We start from the raw sequence: 25,835 nt of genomic DNA, 5'->3' as shown, positions 1-25,835 counted from the left end.
TTATGTCTTTCTTAGACACGGGTGTCTCAAGCTGTACACTGTATTCCTTACCTGGGGTGACTAGTGATTTTTATTTTGGCAAAATTATGTTTGTACCACATGCATCCATGACTCTGATTAATTTACTTGCTTGGCAGCAGCTGCCTGGCACAGGTTGCTATTGTTAGTTTTACTGGTGGCGGTGACCCGTATTCACACACTGAATTAGCTTATTGTCTAAATCTGGAACACTCCATTGGAAACCTGTTTATCAAGAACGATACCGAATTCACGAAGGTACAATTCTCTGACTTCTAGAATATCTAGGGCAGCACATAAAAATAGTTTTGATTTTTGTACTTAAAGGATGTTAGGAGCTACTCTCCTTAAAGCTATGTTCACATTTTGCTTTTTTGCTGCAGCCAAAACCTGATCTCTTGGCAGTAAAAAAGGAGCAAACAAAAAAACATGTTTTGCTGGCTTTTTTGCTGCTTTTCTTGCTGCGTTTTTCAGGATGCTAAAGTTCAGCTTTGCTTCCACCATACAAGCATGAACAACATAAGGTGCAAGACATATGTGAAACCATAAAACCATTTTGCAAAAAAGGGGCAATTTGATCAAATTATTTAGTGGAAAAAGGTTTTTATGTCTGAAAAATTAGTGACTAGTGAATAGTAACAAAAAAGGTAATGAATTAATGAAAAAATGCACAATTATAAATGTAAAAACAGCAGGGAGAGTTGAATTGGTAAAGAATAGTTTACCTAAGACATTGGCAGAGCATTGAGGTGGTCAGACATTGTTTACTTTCCCACATTGGTCAGCCATTGAGTTTGTCAGGTATTGTTTAATTTCACACCTTGGTCAGCCATTGAGTTTCTCAGGTATTGTTCAATTTCACACCTTGGTCAGCCATTGAGTTTCTCAGGTATTGTTCAATTTCACATCTTGGTCAGCCAATGTTTACACATATAACTAGTTCAATTAGACTGTACTAATCCTACAGCCATTTTCAGGTAAGGAGTACAAGACATTATGGTTTAAACTTGGGAAAATCACATTAAATAAATGGGTTTCACATCCTGCTGCATCTTTTTTTTCCTCTAAAAACGAAGCCGAGAACGATGATTTTTTTTTATGCTGCATAAAAGATAAATTCACCTGATGAACAAGTATTTTGCTCATTCATTAGGTGATCATCTGCCTGTTTTCATGGCAAGATAATCGTAAGGCTGTGTGCCCACGTTGTGTTTTTTAAGCGTTTTTGCGGATTTTTCTCCGCAGCGGAAACGCTTAAAAAACGCTATCAAAACGCATTCCATGAAATCCTATGGGATTCCGCAGTTGTTGTGCCCATGCAGCTATTCCGCAGCTATAGGATTGCATTGAAAAGCTCACATTACGCATGTGGCTATGCCCAACATGTGTAAAGTGAGCGCTTCATGTGCAGATGGTACCCAGGGTCTGGAGGAGAGGAGACTTCCCTCCAGGCCCTAGGTACCATATTCCTGTAAAAAAAAAAAGATTTAAAATAAAAAATCAGGATATACTCACCTTCTGACGGCCCCCGGAGCTCTCCCGCCTGTCCGCCACGCTGCCGACATGTTGCGCAAATCACCCCAGATGACGTCACGGTCGCGTGACCGCTACATCACCTGAAGTGATTCTCGCAATGCATCCCTGGCAACGGAGCTTGCCGGCAGCTTCGCCAGGGGCCGACAGAAGGTAAGTATATCACTATTTTTAATTTTTTTTAATTTTTTACATTCTATCTCTTACTATTGATGCTGCATAGGCAGCATCAATAGTAAAAAGGTGGTCACACTTGTCAAGCGCTATGCTTGACAAGTGTGACCAACCTGTCAATCACTTTTCCAAGCGATGCTTCAAATCGCTTAGAAAGCGCAAGCATTCTGAAAGCTAAAAACGCTTGCAAAACGCTTGTGTTTTACTCGCGGCAGGGACTTGCGGAAATGCTACGGACATTTCCGCAGCATTTCTACAACATGGGCACATAGCCTAAAACAAACTTTTTTAACAAGGCTCATTCACGATTATCTCGCCATGCAAATGCATTTTAGCTCTTGCTGAAAGGTTCCCTTTCGGTTTCTCTGGGAGGTTTAGACATTCAAAAGAATGTTTCGTTATTTATGGGCTCTTGGATGTCTTTAGAATGGGAATTTTGACAATATTGTATTATCATTTTTTTCTCTAGGCAAGGGGCTTGGACCTTTCTAGAGTACGGACATGCGTGGTAGTAGCTGAGGAGCGACCTCGAATCTCTTTAACACAATCATTCTCCAAATTGTTCAAAGACCTGGGTCTGCATCCAAGGGCTGTAAGCACATCATTTGGCTGCCGAGTTAACCTAGCCATATGTTTACAGGTAAAGTCTTTTTTTATTCTTATTGCACACTATGGTCAACATCACACACAATATTGAGGGTTGTTTTAATTTGTTGTTTTCCTTTATAAGGCATATACTACTAACTTAAAAACTTTTCTGAATATCTTCCACCTTTCCCCTCCATCACTATCGATATTACTGGATATATTGGATTAGATTTTCCTAAATCTGCTATTTCAAGAGCAACTGAGTTATGGTATATATCTGCTTTTTCTGCCTCCCGAAAAATTGGAAGGATAGTTTTTATAGATGATATGATATTAATAATGTTGTCTTGACTGTAGAAATGAAATGGTTTACTGATGTGAGCAGCTTATTGTGCCATGTTAAAAAATGACGATCCAGCTATGACCTAACATAAGTGGAGCTAAACCAAGAACAATATCAATCAGGCGTTAAGTCATATTGGGTTTTTTCATTTTTTTTTTTTTTTTTTACACTTTATATCCATTAAAAGTAGAGAATGGTTTAAAAATATCCTTGCACTCACTTCTGCCAAGAAACTATTTTATGTTTTGAAGTAAGCTAAATTATTTTCTGGGAAGATGGGTGGAAAATTGCCAAAATTTGCTCATATGAAATCTTAAACTTCTGACCTGTTAGAACTTTCCCCCAAGAAATTGATAAATAGGAAAACGCCGATGAAAATATGACTGACAGTGTTCTACTCTATCGTAAAACAGTAGCAAATGTCATCGAGTAGGTTTTTGGAAAGATCCTAGTTTTCTTTATCATCTAGATGTACAGTAGATTAGTTCATATCTTCGAATTCTCTGATCCATAGAATTCCAGAACATCTATTACAATAATGGCTGAAACCTGTCCTCCTCCGCAGCGAAGTGTCGAGACGGCTTTGATGCACCTCTATAGCAGAATGTACCCTGGAAGTGACTTTGCCTGATATTTATACTTCTATATCTAGTGCAGCTGTTATAAGTTTTACGTATACATTATCCCTTCTGGTGCGGACATAGTCGTGAAACGCGCAGGGTCTTTGTAGACAGTTTTGTCATTACGTATGTTCCCCAGGGCTTAGAATGTTGGGGGCATTTATATGTCACAAGCTGTTTATTGCATTGGGTACGGCTCACCATCTGTCTTGTTCTGGCTTCAAACATCTTGCTTATATGATAATACAATATTTTGACTTCATCTGTCTGTACTAAAGTTCTTACCCTGTAAAAGTAAGGTACTAGTTTTTCTGCTGCTACATGCTGCATTTTATTATATTCCTACCTTTATAGTATAATTATAGGGTATTCCAATCTGCTCTTAGTCCTTCTTTCTCTTTTACTACTGCTTGCCATGCTTGTTTAATTGCAAACTTTTCCACTACAATTTAGATTGGTTTTTACATAATGTAAGGTATAGGAGGCGCCCATAGTGCATAAGCGCGGTGTTTCCAAATAATACCAAAATCTAGCCCTCAAAATAATATGCAGTGTCCAAATAAAACTGCTATTTAACGCCTACATGATAATACCGTAGATTCCCAAATATTACCATCATGTGCCACAAATAAATACTGTATGGTTCTAGTTTACTCGGTTAACACCTTAATGGGCATACCTAATTCATAACTTTTTATTCTTTCCCTAAAATATCACCAAACAAAAGCGTATCTTCCAACACTATATTAAAAAATTCTGTTCCAACCGCTCCATGCAAAAAACAAACAAACAAACATGAAATTGTCTTACTATGGTCTGTAGTCCTAAGTATCCATTGAAAGTCACTTCTTAATTACGGTGGTATTGCCTGACCACATGATTTTCCACGGTGACCCCTAATCTTAGTCTAAGGATAGGGCATAACTGTATGATCATTGAAGGTCCATGCGCTGGGGTCCCAGGTTGTCACGAGAATGAGGATCCCATGTAGATGGAGGGGTAGGAGTGACCACTACTCCATGCACTGTTTCAGGGAGCGATAGTCACACATGCGCTATTGCGCCCGTAGACCCATCAACAGAGTGAAGCAGGGGGCACATGTATGTTTTGCTCACATAGTGACCCCCTATTCTCACAATTTCTCTGAATGGGACCCCCAACAATCAGACGTTAATCTCATATCCTGTGAATAGAAAATATAAGTTGTTCATGTGACAACCACATTGACCACTGGCTACCATGGCCCAGACTCAACATACGTCTATGAAGTAGCTGAGTTCGTGTCATCAGAATTGCAGTCTGTCCAGACATTGAGGTTCGTTCTCTTACCTTGAATATCGGACATGTGAACCTAGCTAAAAGAAACGTAATTTTGTGGTGCAAGCGCAATGTTCGCACTCTGTTGTTTGCAGCCCAAGTTGTGTGCCTTTATTTTTATTTTTTACTATTTTGCTCTATACCAGAGTTATAACCTCCCTGTTCTCATTCTGTCTATAAACATTTACTCTTAGTAGAATAGTTGGAATCTTTATAAGTCTTGTTCAAAATCTGCATCAATATTCTAGTAGCCGAGCGTTAAAGCGAACCTGTCACCAGGTTTGGCCGATACGAGTTACGGCCACTGCCTTTCAGGACGCATCTACAGCATTCTATAATGCTGTAGATAAGCCCCGATCCGACCTGCAAGAGAAGAAAAATAAGTTTTATTATACTCACCCAGGGGCAGTCCTGTCTTTTGGGTGTCACAACTCTTGGTCTGGTGCCTCCCATCTTCTTGTGATGCAGCCCTCCTGCTTGCTTCATGCCTCCCGGGCATCACGCTCTTGCGCAGGCGTACTTATCTGCTCTGTTGAGGGCAGAGCAAAGTACTGCAGTTCGCAGGTGGCAGGAAAGGTCAGAGAGGCCCACGCCTGCACACTGCAGGACTTTGCTCTGCCCTCAACAGGGCAGATAAGTACACCTGCGCAGGAGCGCGATGCCGGGGAGCCATGAATCAAGCAGGAGGGTGGCATCGCAAGAAGAGGGGAGGCACTGGACCAAGACCTGCGACACCCATCGGACCGGACCGTCCTGCAGGTGAGTGTAATGAAACTTATTTTTCTTCTCTTACAGGCCGGATCTGGGGCTTAGCTACAGCAATATAGAATGCTGTAGATAAGCCCTGAAAGGTGGTGGCCATCACTCATATCGGCCAAACCTGGTGACAGGGTCCCTTTAAGAACATAATGCCATTTGCTGATGTTATTTACTCAGAGCTGTGAGATTATCAGCAGAGCGGTTGATAGATGACGATCTCTAGTTTTGGAATTAATATTTATATGAAATCTCACGAGCGGGGCAGCGTCCTTACTTAAGATTCTACATTCCCTTAGCTTTACTTGTATTTCATGTGTCTATTGCTCATACGATTTCTACTGAGTCCTTAGGGTGACTGTGATTTTGTCAGAGCAGGTTTTACTTTTCTTTCAAATTCAAAGTTTCACCACCTAAATATTCTCAGAAAAACCTGATTTATAACACTGACAGAGAGCGAACATGCTGTAATTTGTGTCTGGTGCCAAGATGCTTTCTACTCATTTACTGTAAACTTGGCCCCAGTCCTGATGTCAGGTATCCAGTCTGGTCATGATATATACCGTACACTGCTCCTTTTTGGTGAAATTGCCAGGCAGTGTTACTGAAAGTGAAAAATGTGTGGCCTCTGAGAGTTGTACATTAGTGCCTGCTGCATGCTCCCGAGTGCATTGCTCTTGAACGTCATCATATCTACGGTAAATGAAGAGTGCCAAAATGCTAACTGCACGGTTCTTCACCACCAATCAGGAGTATGATTAAAAAAGCATCCAATTTTCAGTTATTTTTGGTCTGTGTTTCCATTAGTATGTCATCTGTTTTTCTTGTAAGCAAAAAAATATATATAATTATTCCAATTGTCCCCTACCCATTAGGCTCTGTCCATGTTGTGTTTTATCCTATAGTCAGTGGATCCTTCAGTGCTTACATCTGAAGCCCTGGAAACCTGGATTCGGACATTTGCGCTGACTGTGCCATTGACTGTAGTGATAGAGATGGTGTCATTGTGCTCTCTTTTGGGTATTATTTTCCTCCATATACGCCTGTTTGAAGTGTGCTTAAAAATGCACTCGTTTACGTCTTGGAGCCCACCTCAAAAAGGCACAGATGGCCGAAAATTATGCCCAACAGAGCACACAGTGAATAGCGCTGTCAGCGCAAATATTGAAATCCAGTTTTCCATGGCTTCAGATGTACGGTAAGTCTCGATGGAGCCACTGACCTAAGACACAATATGAACCCAGACTAGACTGTAAAAAAGCATATAATATTCAGTTGACACATGGATAGCATCCGAGTGCTATCAGGGTTTTTACAGCCCATTCACTTTAGTAGGCGAGTACACTTTTCCACTCTTCCGATAGAAACCACAGAAACTGTTTGCCAAGCTGAACATTCATGTGTTCAGGGAAGTCGGGAAAAATAGCTGCTGTCTAAATGGGCTTTTGGTGAAGGCTACAAAAGTAGCATTTTTTAAATTGAACATCCAAAAACCAGTGCCGGACTGGAGTGCCAAGGCCCACCACTAAAATTGACTCTTGGGATCCACTATTAAGCTACTTCCAAATTTACCTCTGCTTCTACATAATAATAAATTAGGTAGTTTGGTAAATGAATCGTGAGATGCTGCTTCAGTCTGTACACAGTCTATCAATCGTATTGTGCCAATTGCTGCTTATATAGGAAAATGAGTAGGCCTCGCGTGCACAGGGGCCTACCGGAGGAGTTACCTGTTCTCCTGTGGGCCAGTCCAAGCGTGACTACAAGGATGTGGCAAGAAATCCTGATGAAGAACAATGTGACTCAACACCTAACTATGCAAGTTCTCTGACTTTTGTTCTGTGAAGTGTTAACTTTTCAGCATTATTCTGTCTTTATTGTGTGCACAAAATGCCACATCTGTACCTGTGTTTGTGTGTACTCCTAAAGGGGTATACTGACTAGCAGTGTAAATAGCATCCTACGGACATTTTTTTTGTGGTAGAGCTAAAAGTGTATCTTCAAGGTAGAATTTCCCAAAATCTACATAACTCCTTGATGCTTCTTCTATTCCAGTAAATGTGAAAAATTCCAGGTTTTAACCTAATCTTTGGCACGGTTACATTTGTGTATTATGAGTACAGTTGCGGTGTTTAATGTAGGGAAAATTAGCAGGGTCCACATATATGAAGCACTGGGAATTTAGTAATTTTTTGCCTTGGTTTGAGTTTGATCAGCGCACATATTAAATATTAGGCCGGGATCACACATGCGAGAAACTCGGACGAGTTTCATATGTTAATACCTGGCACTCGGGAGCGGAGCATGCGGCTGCATGTATTTCTATGCAGCCGCACACTCCGCTCCCGAGTGTCGGCGGGTATTAAGATGCGAGACTCGTCCGAGTTTCTCGCATATTTGATCCCGGCCTTACATTGCTGCTCGGTCCCTATTCTCAGGTACGTGTCCGTCATTAATGCTGCTTTGGCGTCAACTGTTCATAACTGTCTCTACTAAACTTGTAGACATCTCATCTTTTAGTTGTGTAAACTTTTAACAGATTATTTTCTTTTGTTATTTTAACAGTTTTCTTTCATTTGATAAAGATTCTATATTTGACATTTGTTTTTTGTGTTTTTTTTTGTTTTGTTTTACTCCCCGCTTCTGGCATTTTCCTTACATCCCTGTGTTCTTATATCTGTTTTGACTTTTGTACGTCACCTCCTTCCTTTAATTTTCTTCACCTGTTCCTTACTGTACCTTCACTCACCCCTTTGCAATCCTTGCTGATATAGCCACACAGGCTGGGGAAACTGGCTGAACAGGTATGGGATTTTTACATTCCCTAAAAACCATCTATAACCTTCCTATAATGGATCATAAGTTCTGAACTCTCTATATGCTTGTGTAGAAGCGGAATCTGAACTGGGCAGTTCGCAATGGATTAAAAGTAGATTAAGATCGTTGGCCTTGACCATAAAAATGTATAATCTATCAGCAGAATTGGCTGTTTGCTGGTGGGGTCTGACCACAGGGGTCTCCACTAATATTGAGAATGGGCTTATGGAATCCGCCCTTTGATTAGAGAAATGGTTTTCAGGATTGGTGGGGGGCTTCAGCAGTTGGACCCTTAGTGATCACAACTTGCCACCTATCCTGTGGACAGTTGACATGTTTTTATGGTGGGCCAACCCCCTTTAAAGAGACTTTTGTGCTACAGTGGTGTATAGGTTATTGTTGGATATCGGTCTGATATACAGTAGGTTCCTCAAGCCTCATAGGAGGGTTAACTTGAATCACAAAGTAGAACTTTTATGCGTCTAAGGTAACAACATTGTAAATATTCCTGATTGACATGCTGGAGACACATACACTCTGTGTAGGAGGTATAGATATCAAATATTAGAATATTAACAGGGTTTCCCAGGAATTAATAATATAATTTGCACTAGATTAAAGCATTTTCTAAAATAAACAATTACCCACGTGTTGAATCCTAAACTGTTCCCACACCCTTGTGTTTCGCTGCTGGTCCAACGGTCATGATGGCCCATTTATTAGACAACTGACTGCCAGAACCAATCACTGAGTGATGCTTATACAGCCTGCTGAGGTCAGTGATTGGCTGCAGTGGTCAGGTGACTGATGGACTGGACATCAAGACTACAGGATTGGCAAGTACCGCCATCAGGGCGTTCAACAGGTAAGTAGTTGTTATTTCTTGATTTCCGAATATTCCCTAATTTTGACAGGTTTTCTAAAATCATTAAAAACCCCGTTAAAACACAGTTTGTAAAATTGCTTTATTTTATTCATCATCTTTTTTAATTTAGATCCATAACATTTGGGTGCAAATCCAAACATAGGATAGAACCACATTGCCCAATTCAAGCCTATCCAGTTGAGTTATCTGAACTCTGGGTCATCAGCTAGAGTCGTAGCCAAAAGTTTAGAGACCGACACAAATTTTGGTTCTCTCAAAGTTTGCGGCTTCAGGGTTTTTAGATCTTTCAGTCAGATGTTTCTATTGTTACTGAAGTTCAATTTTAAGCATTACATATGTTTATACCATTTACTTTTCGTATTTCCCTTATTTCCTCATAGATTGTAAGCTTGCGAGCAGGACCTTCACTTCATTTTGGTGTCTGCCATGTGTTATTCTGTAATATCTTTATTGTCTGTATAAGTCCCTTCAAAAATGTAAAGTGTTGCAGTATATGTTGGCAGCTGTAGAAATAAAAATTATTATTATTTTTAAGTTTTTGTGAGCACTTGGCCTATTTAGCTCCTTTCAAGAGGTCACTTCACCAAATGTTTCCGACTGGATGCAAAATGGAATGTTTTTTCTTTTTTTTTTTTCATTTCAACTCAGATTGCTAATATAACTACAACAAATATTTGGCACCTAACGTGTTAACTAAACTGAAGACTAAGGGAATGTTATTAGATAGTTTTCACAGGGGGCGTGTACTTCTGCCTCCTTTATGACACTGACCAATCAGAAGCACGCAGCAACATAGAAGTGCAAAAGGATCTGTGATCATGTCATCAGGGTGAGATCACTTGAGTCCACAGGTTCTGCCAGCCGAAGTGCACAGCCTAAATAAGCTCTAAAGATATATTACACAACACAGAAGTGTGGAGCTATTAACTCCAGTTCCAGTTAATATTTCCAGAAACTCTGTGCTGCTAGATATATCCTCAGTGCAAATTTATGCTGCACACCCCGGATGGCAGAACCTGTGCACGCACGCAGGTCATGTGACCCCGATGACATGATCACAGATCCTTTTGCACTTCTGTGTTGCTGCCTTCTTATGATTGGTCAGTGTCATAAAGGAGTGAAAACTAGTTTTCCAGTGAAAACTATCTTGTAACACCCATTTGGAGTTAACTCATTAGGTACCAAATATTTGCTGCAATGGTAAAGCAAAATAATAAAAAAAAAAATATTCTGCTCTTCAGTCACTATTACATCTTTTGTCCAGTTCACCAAGAAAAGTGTAATGACCTGTTGTCTTACAGTTGCTGCTTAGGAGATCTACTGTATATACTGAGCCTCTTTGCACCCTACCCCTGTACTCAGAGAAGGGAAGTCTGTAAACACTGATTACTTGCATGCAGAGTATAGATTTTCCAAAGCAGCGACTGAAAGTAGCTTCTAAAGGAGCATGAACTGGGGATCTGAAAATTCTTGTTAATCATGCAGTCTGGGATAAAAGCAGGCAAAATAAGGTAATACATTGTTGCATAACTTTGCAATACCTTAACTATATATATATATATATATATATATATATATGTGTGTGTGTGTGTTAGGAGTCGGATTCCTGCGTTTACTCAGCAGGGATCCAGATCCTCACATTCTGCACTCTCCTCCTATTTTGCCACTGCAGAGGAGATTGCCTTGCAGCAAATCTCTCCTGAGGCTAAGTCCTTCTGTCCTCTTACTGGGCATGCTCATGGGACGATCTCCCATTGGAGATCGGGAGTCATGTGCTCGGGTCCCACTCCAGTTCTCATTGGTCCATCTCAGAGATCTGGAAGCGTGCAGAAGGTCCCGGCTACTATAAAAGGCGCGCATGGCTGTTCCCCCATGCGCTAGTATAGACTTACTTGCTGCTGTGTGTATGAGGACGGATGCATGATTCTGGTGACTGACTCATTTGAAACCCCTTCCCTCTGATATTACGCATGTGAATAGGGACTGAGTTAGTTTCAGCGCCAGCGCTCCTCTGCTTCAACTCGCACAGCTGCTAGCGTCCGACATTGCGCTTGCGCCTTGCCTTTGTCGTTTGGCGGCAGTGTCCACGCCGCGCTGCAGTAGCAGCCTCCTTTGCGTTTGCAGTTGCAACGCCGCGCACACGGTAGGTCTAGACGGACGTAGTGCCGCCGTCTTGGACTACTCCTGTGACCGTATATCGTGTGTACGTTTTTTACTGAGTTCTGTGACTACAACAGGCTCAGTTATTTGTGTTTGTACTTTTGGCATTTCCGTGAGTTTAACTGAGATTGCTCTGCACACCTGGGTGGAGTTTAACCCCGTGTGCAATTCCGCCATATTGCTCCTGCCACCACCTAGCAGCGGTTATTTCACCTAATGCACGGTGGACCCCGAGCGGCGAACGCACTTTATATTTTTATTTAGTGCGTTCCGCCGTTCCTAACTTTATGCTAGCGCCAGGGTCTGACTAGTGATGGCAGAACAGCAGCAACTCTTACAGTGTATTCAGCAGCTTAAGTGCCGGCAGCCCACTCTTGAGTGGCCTCTCTCCACTGCACAATCCACCGAAGCTGCTGTAAAGGCAATCACAGACTCGGTTTCCCGTATGTCCACGTCCTCCCCCGCGCCGACAGTTACCCGCCTCCCGTTGCCCGATAAATTTTCTGGCGATGGCGCCTCCTGTTATGATTGAGTCACCGTAGGAGGCAAAAACAGAAATGCTAGCTAAGTCCAGAAAACCAGAGAAGTTGGCAGCTATCGAATTGCAGACCCCTGAACCTATCAACACAACTAGCAGTAGCCGTGGGGGGTTCCTACGATGCCCTAGACCCCTCGATCACAGCCGGAGAAATAGCTAGGCCTAAAGAAAGAAAGGGGAAAACTAAACTGCCCCAGAGCAGACCCCAAAGCAATAGGCAGCCCCCAACATATAATGACGGTGAAGCAAGATGAAAACACTAACACAGGCAGAAAGATAGACTGAGCAAAGATGGGGCCCAATCTAGCTAGATAGAAAAGCACAGGAAGGCTGCTGTCTGCAATCCGTGAAAAACCCTATGAAAATAAGAGCCAACAGACTGACAGTGAAAAAGGCCCTGAAGACGCTAGGCTTCAAAAAAGTTATGTCAGTACTCAGGAATATTCTGAAGACAGAGCTAAAGGCAAAAGGAGATTCAGCTCACCCCAGCAAGGAATGGCAGAATCCAGAAAAGCAAGGAAAACAAAAACAAAACACTAATGCAAACAGGCAAAGCAGAAAAACTTAGCTTAGAGGAGCAGGAATCAGACTGGTGTCCTAGAAGTCCACAGAGAAATCACCCGCAGGGCAGAAGGGCGTCGGCAGCCTTATATCCAGTCCGTGACTCCACTCAGCCAGTCATCCTCATCAGGTTCAGGTGCCTGATAATCAGGCTCATTACCTTCCTTCACCAGAATAGGGAGTTCACCAGACCTCAGTGACGAAGGGGAAAATGAACTCACAACAGCCTCCTGTAGGGGTTTCATCAGCCGGTGCTCCATTCAGCTAGAGTTACTGGCTGCGCGATTCCCTACGGAACGGGCCAAGGTGGGGTTTATTGTCTCCCTGCTGTCGGGCAAAGCGTTCGAGTGGGCTACGCCACTATGGGAACGTGGTGACCCAGAGGTCCGGACCGCTGCTCACTTTCTAACAGCTATTAAGCAGGTCTTCCTCGGTCCACGGGTCACGCACGATACCTCTCTTCAGCTTCTAGCTTTGACTCAGGGTGCTCTCTCGGTTAGTCAGTATGCTGTCCGTTTTCGGACACTGGCTTCCGAGTTGGAGTGGTCTGATAAAGCCCTCATCCCTGTGTTTTGGAGAGGTTTGGCGGAGCACGTAAAAGATGCTCTCTCCACTAGAGAGGTTCCTGCCAGTTTGGAAGAGCTGATTGCCATTTCCACCCGCATCGACCTCCGTTTTTCGGAGCGCGGTGTGGAGCGTGCTCAATCCAAACGGAACTACCCGAGCCAGAGGTTGCACCTCCAGAGCCCATGGAGGTGTCTCGCGCCGTTCTTCAGGCATGTCCGGCACAAGACTCTAGTCGCGGCCTTATTTGTCAACACGCGGGTTCTCAGAACAACTGTGCCCCGCAACGGCCAGATTCTGTACCGCCGGGTAAGACCCTTGTTCCTCCCCACCTTCGGCCGAAGGTTCTTGCTTGGGCACACACGTCCAGGAGGGTGGTCACTGCGGCTATATGCAGACCACAAAACTCCTGGCAGAGTCTTACTGGTGGCCGCATAGGGCTCGGGATGTTAAAAAATATATTCGGGCCTGCGCCTTTTGTGCTCGGAATAGCCTCCTTAAGCAAAGAGCGGAGACGCCTGCCGACACACGGTGGCGTTCCACTTTAACTTCCACTCCCGCTGTCTCCCATGGGTCCCTTCTCAGACCTGGCGATCTTGCCACCCCTGAGGCCTTCCATGTGTCCCGGGTCTCTCTGTTACCTACCGGGACATCAGACTTGCCTGCGGACGAGTCTGAGGCCTATGCCTCTTATGGGCACAAGTTGGTGGATCGTAAGGCTCAGGGAAGGGGGGGCCCTAGGAGGGGGGTAATGTTAAGAGTCGGATTCCTGCGTTTACTCAGCAGGGATCCAGATCCTCACATTCTGCACTCTCCTCCTATATTGCCACGGCAGAGGAGATTGCAGAGCAGATTGCCTTGCAGCAAATCTCTCCTGAGTCTAAGTCCTTCTGTCCTCTTACTGGGCATGCTCATGGGACGATGACCCATTGGAGATCGGGAGTCATGTGCTCAGGTCCCGCTCCAGTTCTCATTGGTCCATCTCAGAGATCTGGAAGCGTGCAGAAGGTCCCGGCTACTATAAAAGGCGCGCATGGCTGTTCCGCCATGCACTAGTATAGTCATACTTGCTGCTGTGTGTATGAGGATGGATTCATGATTCTGGTGACTGACTCATTTGAAACCCCTTCCTTCTGATATTACGCATGTGAATAGGGACTGAGTTAGTTTCAGCGCCAGCGCTCCTCTGCTGCAACATCCACAGCTGCTAGTGTCCGACATTGCGCTTGCGCCTTGCCTTTGTCGTTTGGCGGCAGTGTCTACGCGGCGCTGCAGTAGCAGCCTCCTTTGCGTTTTCAGTTGCAACACCGCGCACATGGTAGGTCTAGACGTACGTAGTGCCGCCGTTTTGGGCTACTCCTGTGACCGTATACTGTGTGTGCGTTTTTTACTGAGTTCTGTGACTACAACAGGCTCAGTTATTTGTGTTTGTACTTTTGGCATCTCCGTGAGTTTAACTGAGATTGTTCTGCACACCTGGGTGGAGTTTAACCCCGTGTGCAATTCCGCCATATTGCTCCTGCCACCACCTAGTAGCGGTTATTTCGCCTACTGCACGGTGGACCCTGAGCGGCGAACGCACTTTATATTTTTATTTAGTGCGTTCCGCCGTTCCTAACATATATACAGTATGTATAGTTTTCTGCTGAATTGTAGCAATCAGAATAATTTTTTTTCATGGAACAGAAAAGTGAAAAACAGGTATGTTCCCCTTAAATATCTAATTTCTGAAAATCGGACAAGACCTTGAAGTTATAAATTAGTAATTTCAAGTTAATGAATTGGATTCACTAAATTAAATTCCTTAACCTTCTGCTATTTTCAGGTCTGCACTGAATACTTTACTCTTAATATCTCACATCCTAAAATCATTTACAGTGAAGTCATTAACAGAATTGCGTTTGTAACCTCGCTTCATTAGGTAATCGTGCACTTTTGCAGCTTGTGTGGCTTTTTGCCTACGTTCATGTAAGGAAAAGTGCTGCAGATTTTTTGTCCTGATTAGTAAGCAGAAACTACAGTATAGAGTAGTAGGATGTGGATGAGATTTGACCTTTTTTTTTTTTTCTTTTCACTCTTCTGCATGCCAATTCTTGTTTTGGAGTTGTTACTTATTTTCCCAATTTAGTTAAAGGGGAAAGTCAAAATTGGTGAAAAGACCCCAATTGTTGGGGATTTTGACGTGGGTTTCTGGCTGATCTGCAGCGGAATCGTCACATCCTGAAAAAAAAAAAAAAGATTACCGTACATAACATTTGAAATAAAAGTAAAAAATAATGAAAATAATAACTAATATAAATAAAAAAAAGAATAAATAGAAAAAAAATCTGTACTATATAAGGATCTATAAAATCTTTAGGATATAACTGTACTACAGTAACCACATACTCCCCCAACAATCAGCTGGTTGGAGAAGAGTTAATTTCCCCATGCAGCAGACACATATAGTGTCACGTGGCGGACGCTCAGCTCAGTGGCTGTCCATTTTATACCTTGGGGAGGTGTGAGAAAATTTCCGCTCTGGCTAAACCACAGATATAATTCCCATCACAGCGGTTAGTTGGTGAGTCTTGAGCAGCCTCATCGGTTATAGGTCACCTATAATGGTGACTTTATACTGATTGTTTTAGGCATCGTTAAATAGGTTGATGTCTTTAGCAGAACCCTCAAGGCCTCCTCCGGTTTCTCAATCCGTTATCATAGAACTCAGTACTTCCTCCATGCAGAATTTCCATCAAGTCGTATAATAATATCTGTGTCTTATACAACCCAACCATTGACACGACCCCAGAAGACTACAGTAATGTGGAGCATAATAGCCCATATCCTAATTGCCTAGAAAACTGGTTATGAAATCAACCTTAATTATCGCTACTATAAGGAATTACTAATGTATAGATGACTCTTGGTATGTGATCTGACCTCACAGCTTGACATTTTGTCATTTTATTATTAAACCTGCCTCTTGTCAAATAATTTGTGTCCGTGAGTCATACTTTTTAAAAGGACCTGATACAACTCGTGACATGTGTAGGTCCATAGTTACTTGTATTCTTACTGAAATATTAATTCTGAAGCCCCTTTTCTTAGAATCGTTCCACGGTTATTCCTTTTCAAGATACATCAATGAAATGACAGCTCGTGGGGTTGTCCCTGGACACTGTCATACTGTCCAATCAGTGAAGACCACGCCTCTTTGACAAAGGGAATGGTGACACCCCTTTGTTTAGTTTCTCATAAGTATTCAAGAGGAATAACAAAGGAATAGTACAATACCTATACTGAAGTTACAAGAAAAAGATACCTGAGAATTGTTCTGAAATAGAAATATAATTGTATACTAACTTATCAGTGAAAGATAGAAGTTTAATTCAAGAACAACTTTAAATTATCTTTGATGATTGTACAGACTCCAAAAAAAATATGTTCAAATAATCTGTCAGTATGTTTTTGCTATGTAATTGGTGTCCTGCATGATGTAGAGACATAGACCCTGATTCCAGTGATGTCACTTACTGGACTGCTTGCTGCAGTTTGGATAGAATCCCTGTTTTCTCTGTTGTAGATTTAGAAATGCTCAAACGCTGAGCTCTGTGTATAACCCCGCCCACACCACTGATTGGACGCTTCCTGTGTACACTGTGCATTGTCAGCCAATCAGTGGTGGAGGCGGGGTTATACAGATCACCTGGACTGCCGTGCAAGTGAGTGATAATCTTCTGCTGATAAAACATGGATTGTACTGAAACTGCAGCACACAGCCTAGTAAGTAATACATCCCTGGAATCAGGCTCTCAGCTTTAGACTGCTTTCATATTAAACAACAAAAAAACCTGCGGACAGATTTCCCGTTTTTTTTTTTTTACAGAAAGTAGTGTTAACTATTTTTTTTTGTTTGCTCACCATACCATCTGGAAGCCTTCATGTTTGCTTCACATTGTAGTCTATTCACTTTGTCTGGGAATGGTAGACTGTACAGGGCAACTTCCAAAAAAAAAAATTACCTTGCTACTATGTCTGCAGGTGTCCTTGTTTTTTATGGCTGTATTATTTTTTTTGTGGATGAAGTATATGAATAATTGGAAAATATTTAGAATTTACTGGTTTTCAGATATACATATTTGCCATAAAGTAAGCTTAGTGATTGGATGATCCATTACAGTTGCAGTCAGGGTATGGGCACACGATGTCTTGTACAGGCAGATTCAGGAGCAAAAAAGTGAACATAATGCACAGCAATGTAAAAACGGCTTTGCTGTGCACACGTTCAGTTTTTTTTTTACTTATTTTAAACGCTTGAGGGTTCCGAAACTGTGAAGCAGTTGAAAGAAGTAACATGTGCATTCTTCATGCGACTTTGTCCAAAATCAGCCCGCTCTTTATAGTTGAAAGTGTAGGTCGGGCCTTCGATGGGTTTTAATTAGACCTTGGTTTTAAAAAAAACTGAAAACCCCTTTTGAATGAGTTTGATGCTGTAGTATGACATCTAGTACGCCATCGTCCTCTCCACAGAAAAATTATGTAATGATCCCAACCCATGCCCCTCCTTATTTCCCTTTGGGACTCGCATTCGCAGCGCTTGTTTTTTTTGCATCAGCTCCACGGAACGGCGTTTGGGCATCTGACCTGACGCTCCATTCTAGCAGGGATAAATGGCCCAATAGAAAATTCCCGTTTCTGCCTATCAGTGTAGGACAGATCAGTCGAACCACCACCAAAAATTAAGTTATCACCTATCCTATGGCAGCATGTATCAAATTCCCCTTAAGTCTCATTATTGCAGAGGACTGAGTCAGGGCCAGAACCTTGTCATTCTCAAGAATAGTAATACTACCTCAAAAGTCTTCTTGGAGTAATCATACACTGTGTATAGACAGAAAGCTGCCAATCAGTGGTGGGGGTGTGGTGACAGATCACTGGAATCAGGGTATCTGCCTCTACATCATAGTGCTCCCAGATTAAATAGTAAAAATTTACTATTTCCTTTCAGAATGCAAGTTGGTTTGCCCTTTACCCGTTGCTGATTGACTTGAAGCCTTTTATATCATTCTTTGTCTAAAGTATGTTCTATTCTATTGCAGATAATCTTCAGAATGCACTTTCCCAGTTATGGCATGACCATACTTATTTTTATTTAATTTTCTTCTCATCCAAAAAGAAACCACTTTCTCCCTTTTTCCCAATTTTCTCATTTAGTTTCTGCCTTATATTGCCACCCCGCTGGTTATTTTTGATTTATTGTTTTAGTCTACTGCTATCTATGCCCCTTACTGAAAATACCATTGGTTTAATTAGCTCTAAGGGTGAGTGCACACGCTGCGGATCTGCAGCAGTTTTTTGCTGTGGTGTACAGTACCATAATATCCTATGGATATTAAAAACTGCAGTGCAGACAGTGCGGATTTTTCTGCGGATTCCGCAGTGGTTTGCCATCTCCTCCATTGTGGAGATGAAAAACCGCAGAGCAATCCGCAGGTAAAACCGCAGGTCTTTTCACCTGCAGATTTACCTGCGGATTTTACAAAATCCGCAGAGCAATCCGCAGCGTGTGCACGTACCCTTAGGCCTTATTTGGGTCCGTTTTGCATCTGTTCGTTTTGTTACCAAAAATAAATCTGATGTAGGTATCTCAAATCTCCTAGTGACCTGTTAATGCTGTCCATTTTGGGTTTTTTTACGGACTCCTTTGCTTGAATGGACGAGTTTGGTCTGCAGACCGGACCGGACCAGGACATGTTTCTGTCTTTTTACACAGAACATAAATTCACCAAAAAAAAGTGAGATGCTTCATAGAATATAAGGTGTCACAGATAGACAAAAACACCCTGACATATGAATGACACCCTAGGCTCTAATCATTTCATGTACAGTGGGGAAAAAAAGTAAAAAAATAAATAAATGTAGTCAGCCACCATAATTTGCAAACTAAATCTTGCCAAATCAGACAAGGTGATTTTCTGGATTTGTTTTCTCATTTTGACTCTCATAGTTGTGGTCTACCTATGATGTCAATTACAGGTCTCTCATCTTTATAAGTGGGAGAACTTGCACAATTGGTGGCTGACTACATACGTTTTTTCCCCACTGTAATTCTTTGAAACTCTTATAAATGTATTTTTTTTATTTTTTTTCTTGTTGTTTTGGCTTTTTCTTAGTTACATAACATACTAGGAATGCCAGCTGACAAGTAATATGACTTCAGCCTTTAAGAAGTTGCCACACTATCACGCTATCATAGAGACCTTAAGGAATTCTTTTGCTGGAATGTAGGAGAATCAGATTTTATACATTGAGATTGGATTATGAAGGTTTTTGTATTTGTAAATAAATATTGTGAATTGTTCTCTTGTTGCATAGGTGTTATTGCACATGAGGCTCTTTTTTTTTTGATGAATGTCTTCCTTTATAGGTGACTGCTAGGGATAAGCGAACATGCTCGGATAAGTTATCTGAAAATGCTTGTGTGCTAACAGAGTGTCTTCGCCATGCTCCAATAATAAGTTTGAGTCTCTGCATCTGCATGTCTCGTAGCTGACTGACAGCCGCAACACATGCCGGGATTTCCTGTTTGTTAGACCATCCCTGAATGCGTTGCGGCTGTCTAACATCCGCGAGACATGCAGCCGCGGGGACTTGATCATATTTTTCGAGCACGCCAAGGACACTCTGTTAGCACCCGAGCATGCTCATATAAGACTTTATCCTGAGCACGTTCGCTCATCACTAGCGATTATGTTATTACAGTTTTCTCTGTGCACGTTGTATGTTTATTATCACTTACTGTATTGCAGGGAACATCCGGACCAGATCCAACAACTGTGTATGTGGATATGAGAGCATTACGGCATGACAGGTATGTAGCAGCTCCCCTAAAAATATCCTCCTTAGCAGGGAGCTATATTCAGATTGTTTTGTAATGTTTGTCCTCGAATTCCAACACATCAGCCCCTCTTCAGCTCCATTGACGGGATACTATCAGCTGTAAACAGGAGCTGAACTCTACCATAAAAATACACACTGGACTGCAATTACAATAAACTGAAAATCATTTGTTTTGGCCAAAATTTTATAGAAATTGGGGTTTTAAGTAACAAGGAAAGTTGGCATTTTATACAATTCTTCTTCCTGGCATCATACCGCCATGTATTGCCAAGCTAGTACTGCCATTTGCAGACCATATAATATGTCCATATAGTGCCTAAATAATATGAAATAACCAGTGCTTTCTGAAATAATGTTATATATTTTTCACAAACTACAAGAATCAGGTCCCCAAATAATTCCACCATACACCATTAAGTATAACAGGGGTTTATAGGTGTTTTCAAGGGTTTCAAAAATTCTGGTTAATAGTTGCTACATGTTAATGGGAATCTGTCAGTAGGATCAACCCTCCTAATGTCCCTGGATAAGGCGCTATCCGAACATGCTCGGGTGCTAACCGAGTGAATTCGGCGTGCTTGAATAATATGTTCTAGTCCTCGCAGCTGCATGTCTTGTAGCTGTTCAACAGCCACAACCCATGATGGGATTGTCTAACAAACAGGCAATCCCCGCATGTGTTGTGTCTGTCAAACAGCTGAGAGACATGCAGCCGCGGGGACTCAATTATATTTTTCGAGCACGCCGAAGACACTTGGTTAGCACATGAGCATACTCAGATAACACCTTGTCCGAGCGTGTTCGCTCATCACTACTCCTAAGCCGTCTATATGGGCATGTAGGTCATTGGAAGCTGAATAGGATTACCTTGATATCTGTGATCTAATCTCTCTCTTATTCCAGAGAAATCCACTTTTCTCTCAGCATGTTAATGAGCTGTTAAGATCTACAGGCAGGACATAGATCTGCCTTAGATTCAACCTCCAGAGCTTATTTTAATTGACTGGGGTGTTACCAGTGTGAGTCATGTAATGATTGACTCTCTGATCGCCTGAGCTACATGTCTCACATTAGTATCTCCCCTTTTCATATAAAATAAGCTCTGGAGGCAGATTCTCAGGGAGATCTATGTCCGGCCCATAGATCTTAACAGCTCATTTACATATTAAGAAAAATGTGGATTTCTTTGGAATAAAAAAAATCGGATTCCAGATATCAAGGTAACATGTTATTCAACTCTTTGTGAACTACCTGTCCATATAGACTGCTTAGGAGGGTTGAGTCTACTGACAGACTCCCATTAAGTTTATAAAATAGCCATCACTTATTTATTGCCCAATCCACTGCCCACAGCTTTGGCGCCTCTTGGTCACATCTATCAATCACCTGAATACTACAGCCAATCACATGCAAACATAAATACTAAGGCCAGTGATTGGCTGCAGCAGTTACTCTAGCAAGGGATCAAATAGGTAAGTAAGTAATATTGTCAACACATGTATAAAAAAATGGACGACCCCTTTTATTTGATTCAGATGCTCAGAGGCCCCCAATTGCACATTCACTGTAAGAAATCTGTGTATCCCATAAATGACTGATTGTTAGGGTCGGACCACTTGGGCCTCAGGTAATGGTGTGCTGAGATCAGGACCGAGAAGAAAAGACTTGAAATGGAATAATATTGACGCCCTTATTAACCAATCTGTTTCCATACTTTGCATTGATGATTATTATGCGTTTAACTCTTTCATTCCATTCTTGACAAAACTGAATACGACACCCCCATTATCATCAGTGACCATTTCATTGATGGGAAAACCCAAAGAGCCATAAGTATATGTAATGCCATGTGCATCACCCAGTTTCTAGATTGGAGCTGGTTTGGTATTCTATGGCTTGTATATACTCTGTGCAGTGCAAGGTACATTTTCTATAAAGGATCTTATGTGCTTTCTTGCTCGGGGCTCAGTTATACCCATTATTTTACTGCAGCAATTGTATCCTTTGCATAATTAAAGGAAGTACTTTGTGGGCTCGCTGTAATTCTGGGAACCAAATTGTTAAATATGTCACTATTTAGAGCAGATCTGCCCAACGTGTATTACCATCCGTAATTGCTTCAGAGACCCATTTCCCACTGACTGCCCTCAATACTGTGCGCTGTGTCTGCCCTTGTGTCTCATTATTTCCCTGTTCTGTTGCAAATGTTTCTTTGCTCCTTGCTTTCCTTGTGCACTAATCATTACCTGCTTTCTGCAGAAATACTTTATATTGCAGGAACATTTGTGACCTGGGACACTGTTCCAGATTGCAGCTAGTGAAGTATATCTTGTAAAAGTTCCTCCTTATCTCCAGAAGGCAGTAGGATACATTTAGCCAGAACCTGTCCCACCATCGATCATGTCAGCAGAAGGTCCATCACCTTTTTGAATGGATCTGTCTTCAAAGGTCCGATAGACTTGGTATTGAGCATACACTGCTCCATTAAAACAAAAAGCATGGGACCACCATCTTGTGATCATTTATTATTATTATTATTATTTATTTATATAGCACCATTGATTCCATGGTGCTGCACATGAGAAGGGGTTACATACAAATTACAGATATCACTTACAGTAAACACACTAACAATGACAGACTGATACAGAGGGGAGAGGACCCTGCCCTTTTAGGGCTTACATGCTACAGGATGGTGGGGAAGGAGACAGTAGCTTGGTGGGTTGCAGCAGTTCAGGTGTTGGTTGAGGTGATATCTCCGATAGTGGTGAGAGAGAAGGAGGCAGCGGGGTCACTGCAGGCTGTAGGCTTTCCTGAAGAGGTGGGTTTTCAGGTTCCGTCTGAAGGATCCAAATGTGGTTGATAGTTGGACTTGTTGGGGCAAAGAATTCCAGAGGACAGGGGCAATTCGGGAGAAGTCTTGGAGGCGGTTGGATGAGGAGCGAATAAGTGTGGAGGAGAGAAGGAGGTCTTGGGAGGACCGGAGATTACCTGAGGGAAAGTATCGGGAGATTAGTTCAGAGATATATGGGGGTGACAGGTTATAGATGGCCTTGTAGGTCAGTATTAGTAATTTGAACTGGATACACTGAGGGAATGGGAGCCAGTGAAGAGATTTGCAGAGGGGAGGAATAGCGAGGAGAGAGATGAATTAGTTGGGCAGCAGAGTTAAGGATGGACTGGAGAGGTGCGAGGGTGTTAGCAGAGAGACCACAGAAAAGGATGTTGCAGTAGATGATGAGGGCATGCACAAGCATTTTAGTAGATTGAGGGTTGAGGAAAGGACGGATTCTGGAAATATTTTTGAGCTGGAGGCGACAGGAGGTAGAAAGAGCTTGGATGTGCGGTTTGAAGGACAGGGCAGAGTCAAAGGTTACTCCGAGGCAGTGGACTTCCGGTACTGGGGAAAGCGTGATGTCATTAATTGTTATAGCTAGGTCGGGTAAGGAAGATCTGTGAGATGGAGGAAAGATGATGAGTTCAGATTTGTCCACATTGAGCTTGAGGAAGCAAGAGCAGAAGAAGGAGGATATGACTGATACACTCTGGGATTCTGGACAGCAGAGAGGTGACGTCTGGGCCAGAGAGGTAGATCTGAGTGTCATCAGCATAAAGGTGGTACTGGAATCCATGGGACTTTATGAGTTGCCCCAGACCAAGTGTATAGATTGAGAAGAGTAGGGGTCCTAAAACAGAGCCTTGGGGGACTCCAACAGAGAGAGGGTGGGATGAGGAGGTGGTGTGGGAGTGGGAGACGCTGAATGTGCGATTGGAAAGGTATTAGGAGATCCAGGATAGGGCGAGGTCTTTGATGCAGAAGGAGGAGAGAATCTGTAGTAGGAGGCAGTGGTCAACTGTGTCGAATGCAGAAGACAGGTCTAGAAACAGGAGTATAGAGTATTGTCCATTTGATTTGGCTGTAAGTAGTTCGATAGTAATTTTAGTCAGGGCTGTCTCAGTGGAGTGATGGGGGCGGAAACCAGATTGTAGATTGTCAAAGAGCAAGTTAGATGATAGGTGGGAGGAAAGTTCAGCGTGTACGTGCTGCTCCAGGAGTTCGGAAGCGAATGGGAGCAACGATATTGGGCGATAGCTGGACATAGCGGTTGGGTCGAGGGTTGGCTTTTTAAGGATAGGCGTGATTGTGGCAGGTTTGAAAGCAGAAGGGAAGGTACCGGATGTTAGTGATAGCTTGAAGAGGTGGGTTAGGGATGGGATAAATGTGGTGGTGAGGTTGGGGAGGAGGTGGGATGGAATGGGGTTAAGTGCACAGGTTGTGAGGTGTGATTTGGAGAAGAGACAATTAAGCTCCCCTTCAGTGATGTTGGAGAGTGAGGTTATGGGGTTTGGGCATTGGTCTGGTATACAAAGGGGCCCCAAATCCAGAGTAATCAAATACCTTTTACCACCGGTGGACACAGACAGAAGAGGGCCTCTGAGGAAGAACAGTATAAGGGCCCTTTGGAGCCCAAGAGCTCATCATGATGTACAATTTCACCTGCTTTGGAGTTGACAGTGACCCCTTTACCTCTCGGACCCTCTGTGGGTCTGCACAGGTTGCATCAATGATATGTCCTCCTCTTTCTTTTACTTATCCTGTACATAGGTAATAAATAGGTAATAAATGTTGATCCTTGAAAAAAACAAATCAAAGGGTTATTCACATCTTATATGGCATCACTTTATGATTGGTTGAAATCTGACCTTTGAGATCCTCTCTATGGGTTCGTTCACACTAGCATAAAAATCGTATTGCACTGGGACCAATGTTATTTGCAGGTCTGTGGATTTTTTTCTCAGCTGTATTCGGCGTGGGGGCCTTCAGTCTGGCATCCCATTATATTACGGTTCTGTAAGATGGGAAACTATAAATGGTCCTCTAATAGATTAATAACCGCTGAGTAAAGAAACGGACTGCACACGGCTGACAAGTGAGAAGATCGCCCCACTTCACAGGATGAGAATGGGACCGATTTTTTTTTTTTTTTTCTTTTATACACTAGTGTGAGCGAACCCTAATCCTGAGACGAAAGGAGCCATAGAGCCCGTGCTACTTACCCGCTGTGTAGGAAACTGCAGCCATGCCACAATTTTGTGGTTTTTCAGCACTTATAAATCATCAATTTGTTGTTAGAATAGGTCAACAACATCAGATTGGTGGCAAACTGACTCCCAACATCTCCACTGATAAGTTTTCGAAAGGGCCAGATCACTCCAGAAGAAGCACAGCTCTGTCTGAGCAGAAGCCATCAATAGTACTGTGGTCTGTTTCCCATTCACTTGTATGGGTAGGAACTTGCAATATCATTCTTTGTGCCACAAGGCATAGCCCATCAGTAATAAAGTCCTGGAAAACTCTGATAAGTGTTTGAAGCCGACCATTGTTTTCTTGCAGAGTTGGGTGGTTGGGAGTGTTGCTGTGAAGGGTAAGCTTGGAAAGGGAACACATTTCTAAATCATCTATATTGGGAGTTTCCAGACGGCGTACCCCCAACGATCTGCCGTCATTGGCTGTATTGCAGTGTGCATCCTATGGAGCCGTTGGGTTCTGTGTTTTATAATAATGCTGTATTTTAGGTAGAGGAACTTTTTATATCTTCCTTTGAAGTGGGGTAGAAGGAAAAAGCATATTTTCTGATGTCCCTTTTTTGGTGCCAGCTCTGCTTTTCTGATGCTTGACGTACGTAGTCTGATGCTGCCACCTGATGGCTGTCCAAATTATGTCTAAGAGAAGAAATTGCTTATGATTACAGTCATGTCCTGAGCCTTACAGGTACTTTTGTCCTTTAGGACTTTGAGAGACATAGTAGGAAGAGACAGGTGAGAGCAGGAAGAGATGGCTCAAGAAAATTCAATGGTGACATCAACCTAGTGAAACCGTTACTGCTCACTTGGGCTGGAGAGCAGTTTGACCCTTTCAGTAGAATATTATAGAAGAATATTACCTATTCCTGATCTTTCTGCATAATTGTACATGACATCATAAGCACTATGTCAATAAGCGGCAGAAGTGTCCAGGTTGTGGCCGAAAATTCCCGATACAGAAGTGAACACAGCCCTGGTTCATCAGAAGAACAA

General features: G+C 42.5%; 1 protein-coding gene across 8 annotated transcripts in view; it reads left to right on the top strand.

The window, feature by feature from the left end:
• Positions 1-25,835, top strand: part of DIP2C (disco interacting protein 2 homolog C) — a 535,770-nt gene that overhangs the window by 490,166 nt on the left and 19,769 nt on the right. For 5 of the 8 annotated variants that reach the window (XM_073581626.1, XM_073581624.1, XM_073581625.1 and 2 more), the window contains 3 exons: positions 2,195-2,365; positions 8,124-8,153; positions 19,667-19,728. In XM_073581626.1, the coding sequence (XP_073437727.1) occupies positions 2,195-2,365; positions 8,124-8,153; positions 19,667-19,728 (263 nt within the window). The remainder of the gene's footprint in view (positions 1-2,194; positions 2,366-8,123; positions 8,154-19,666; positions 19,729-25,835) is intronic. The other 3 variants (XM_073581628.1, XM_073581623.1, XM_073581629.1) reach the window with 1 other exon arrangement.

The sequence above is a fragment of the Dendrobates tinctorius genome, unplaced genomic scaffold (assembly GCF_039654945.1).
Source record: "Dendrobates tinctorius isolate UK_male_01 unplaced genomic scaffold, ASM3965494v1 ptg000070l, whole genome shotgun sequence".
In the NCBI taxonomy this organism is placed as follows: Eukaryota; Metazoa; Chordata; class Amphibia; order Anura; family Dendrobatidae; genus Dendrobates; species Dendrobates tinctorius.
The sequence above is the reverse complement of the archived record's forward strand: the minus strand, read 5'-3'. Positions and strand labels throughout refer to the sequence as shown.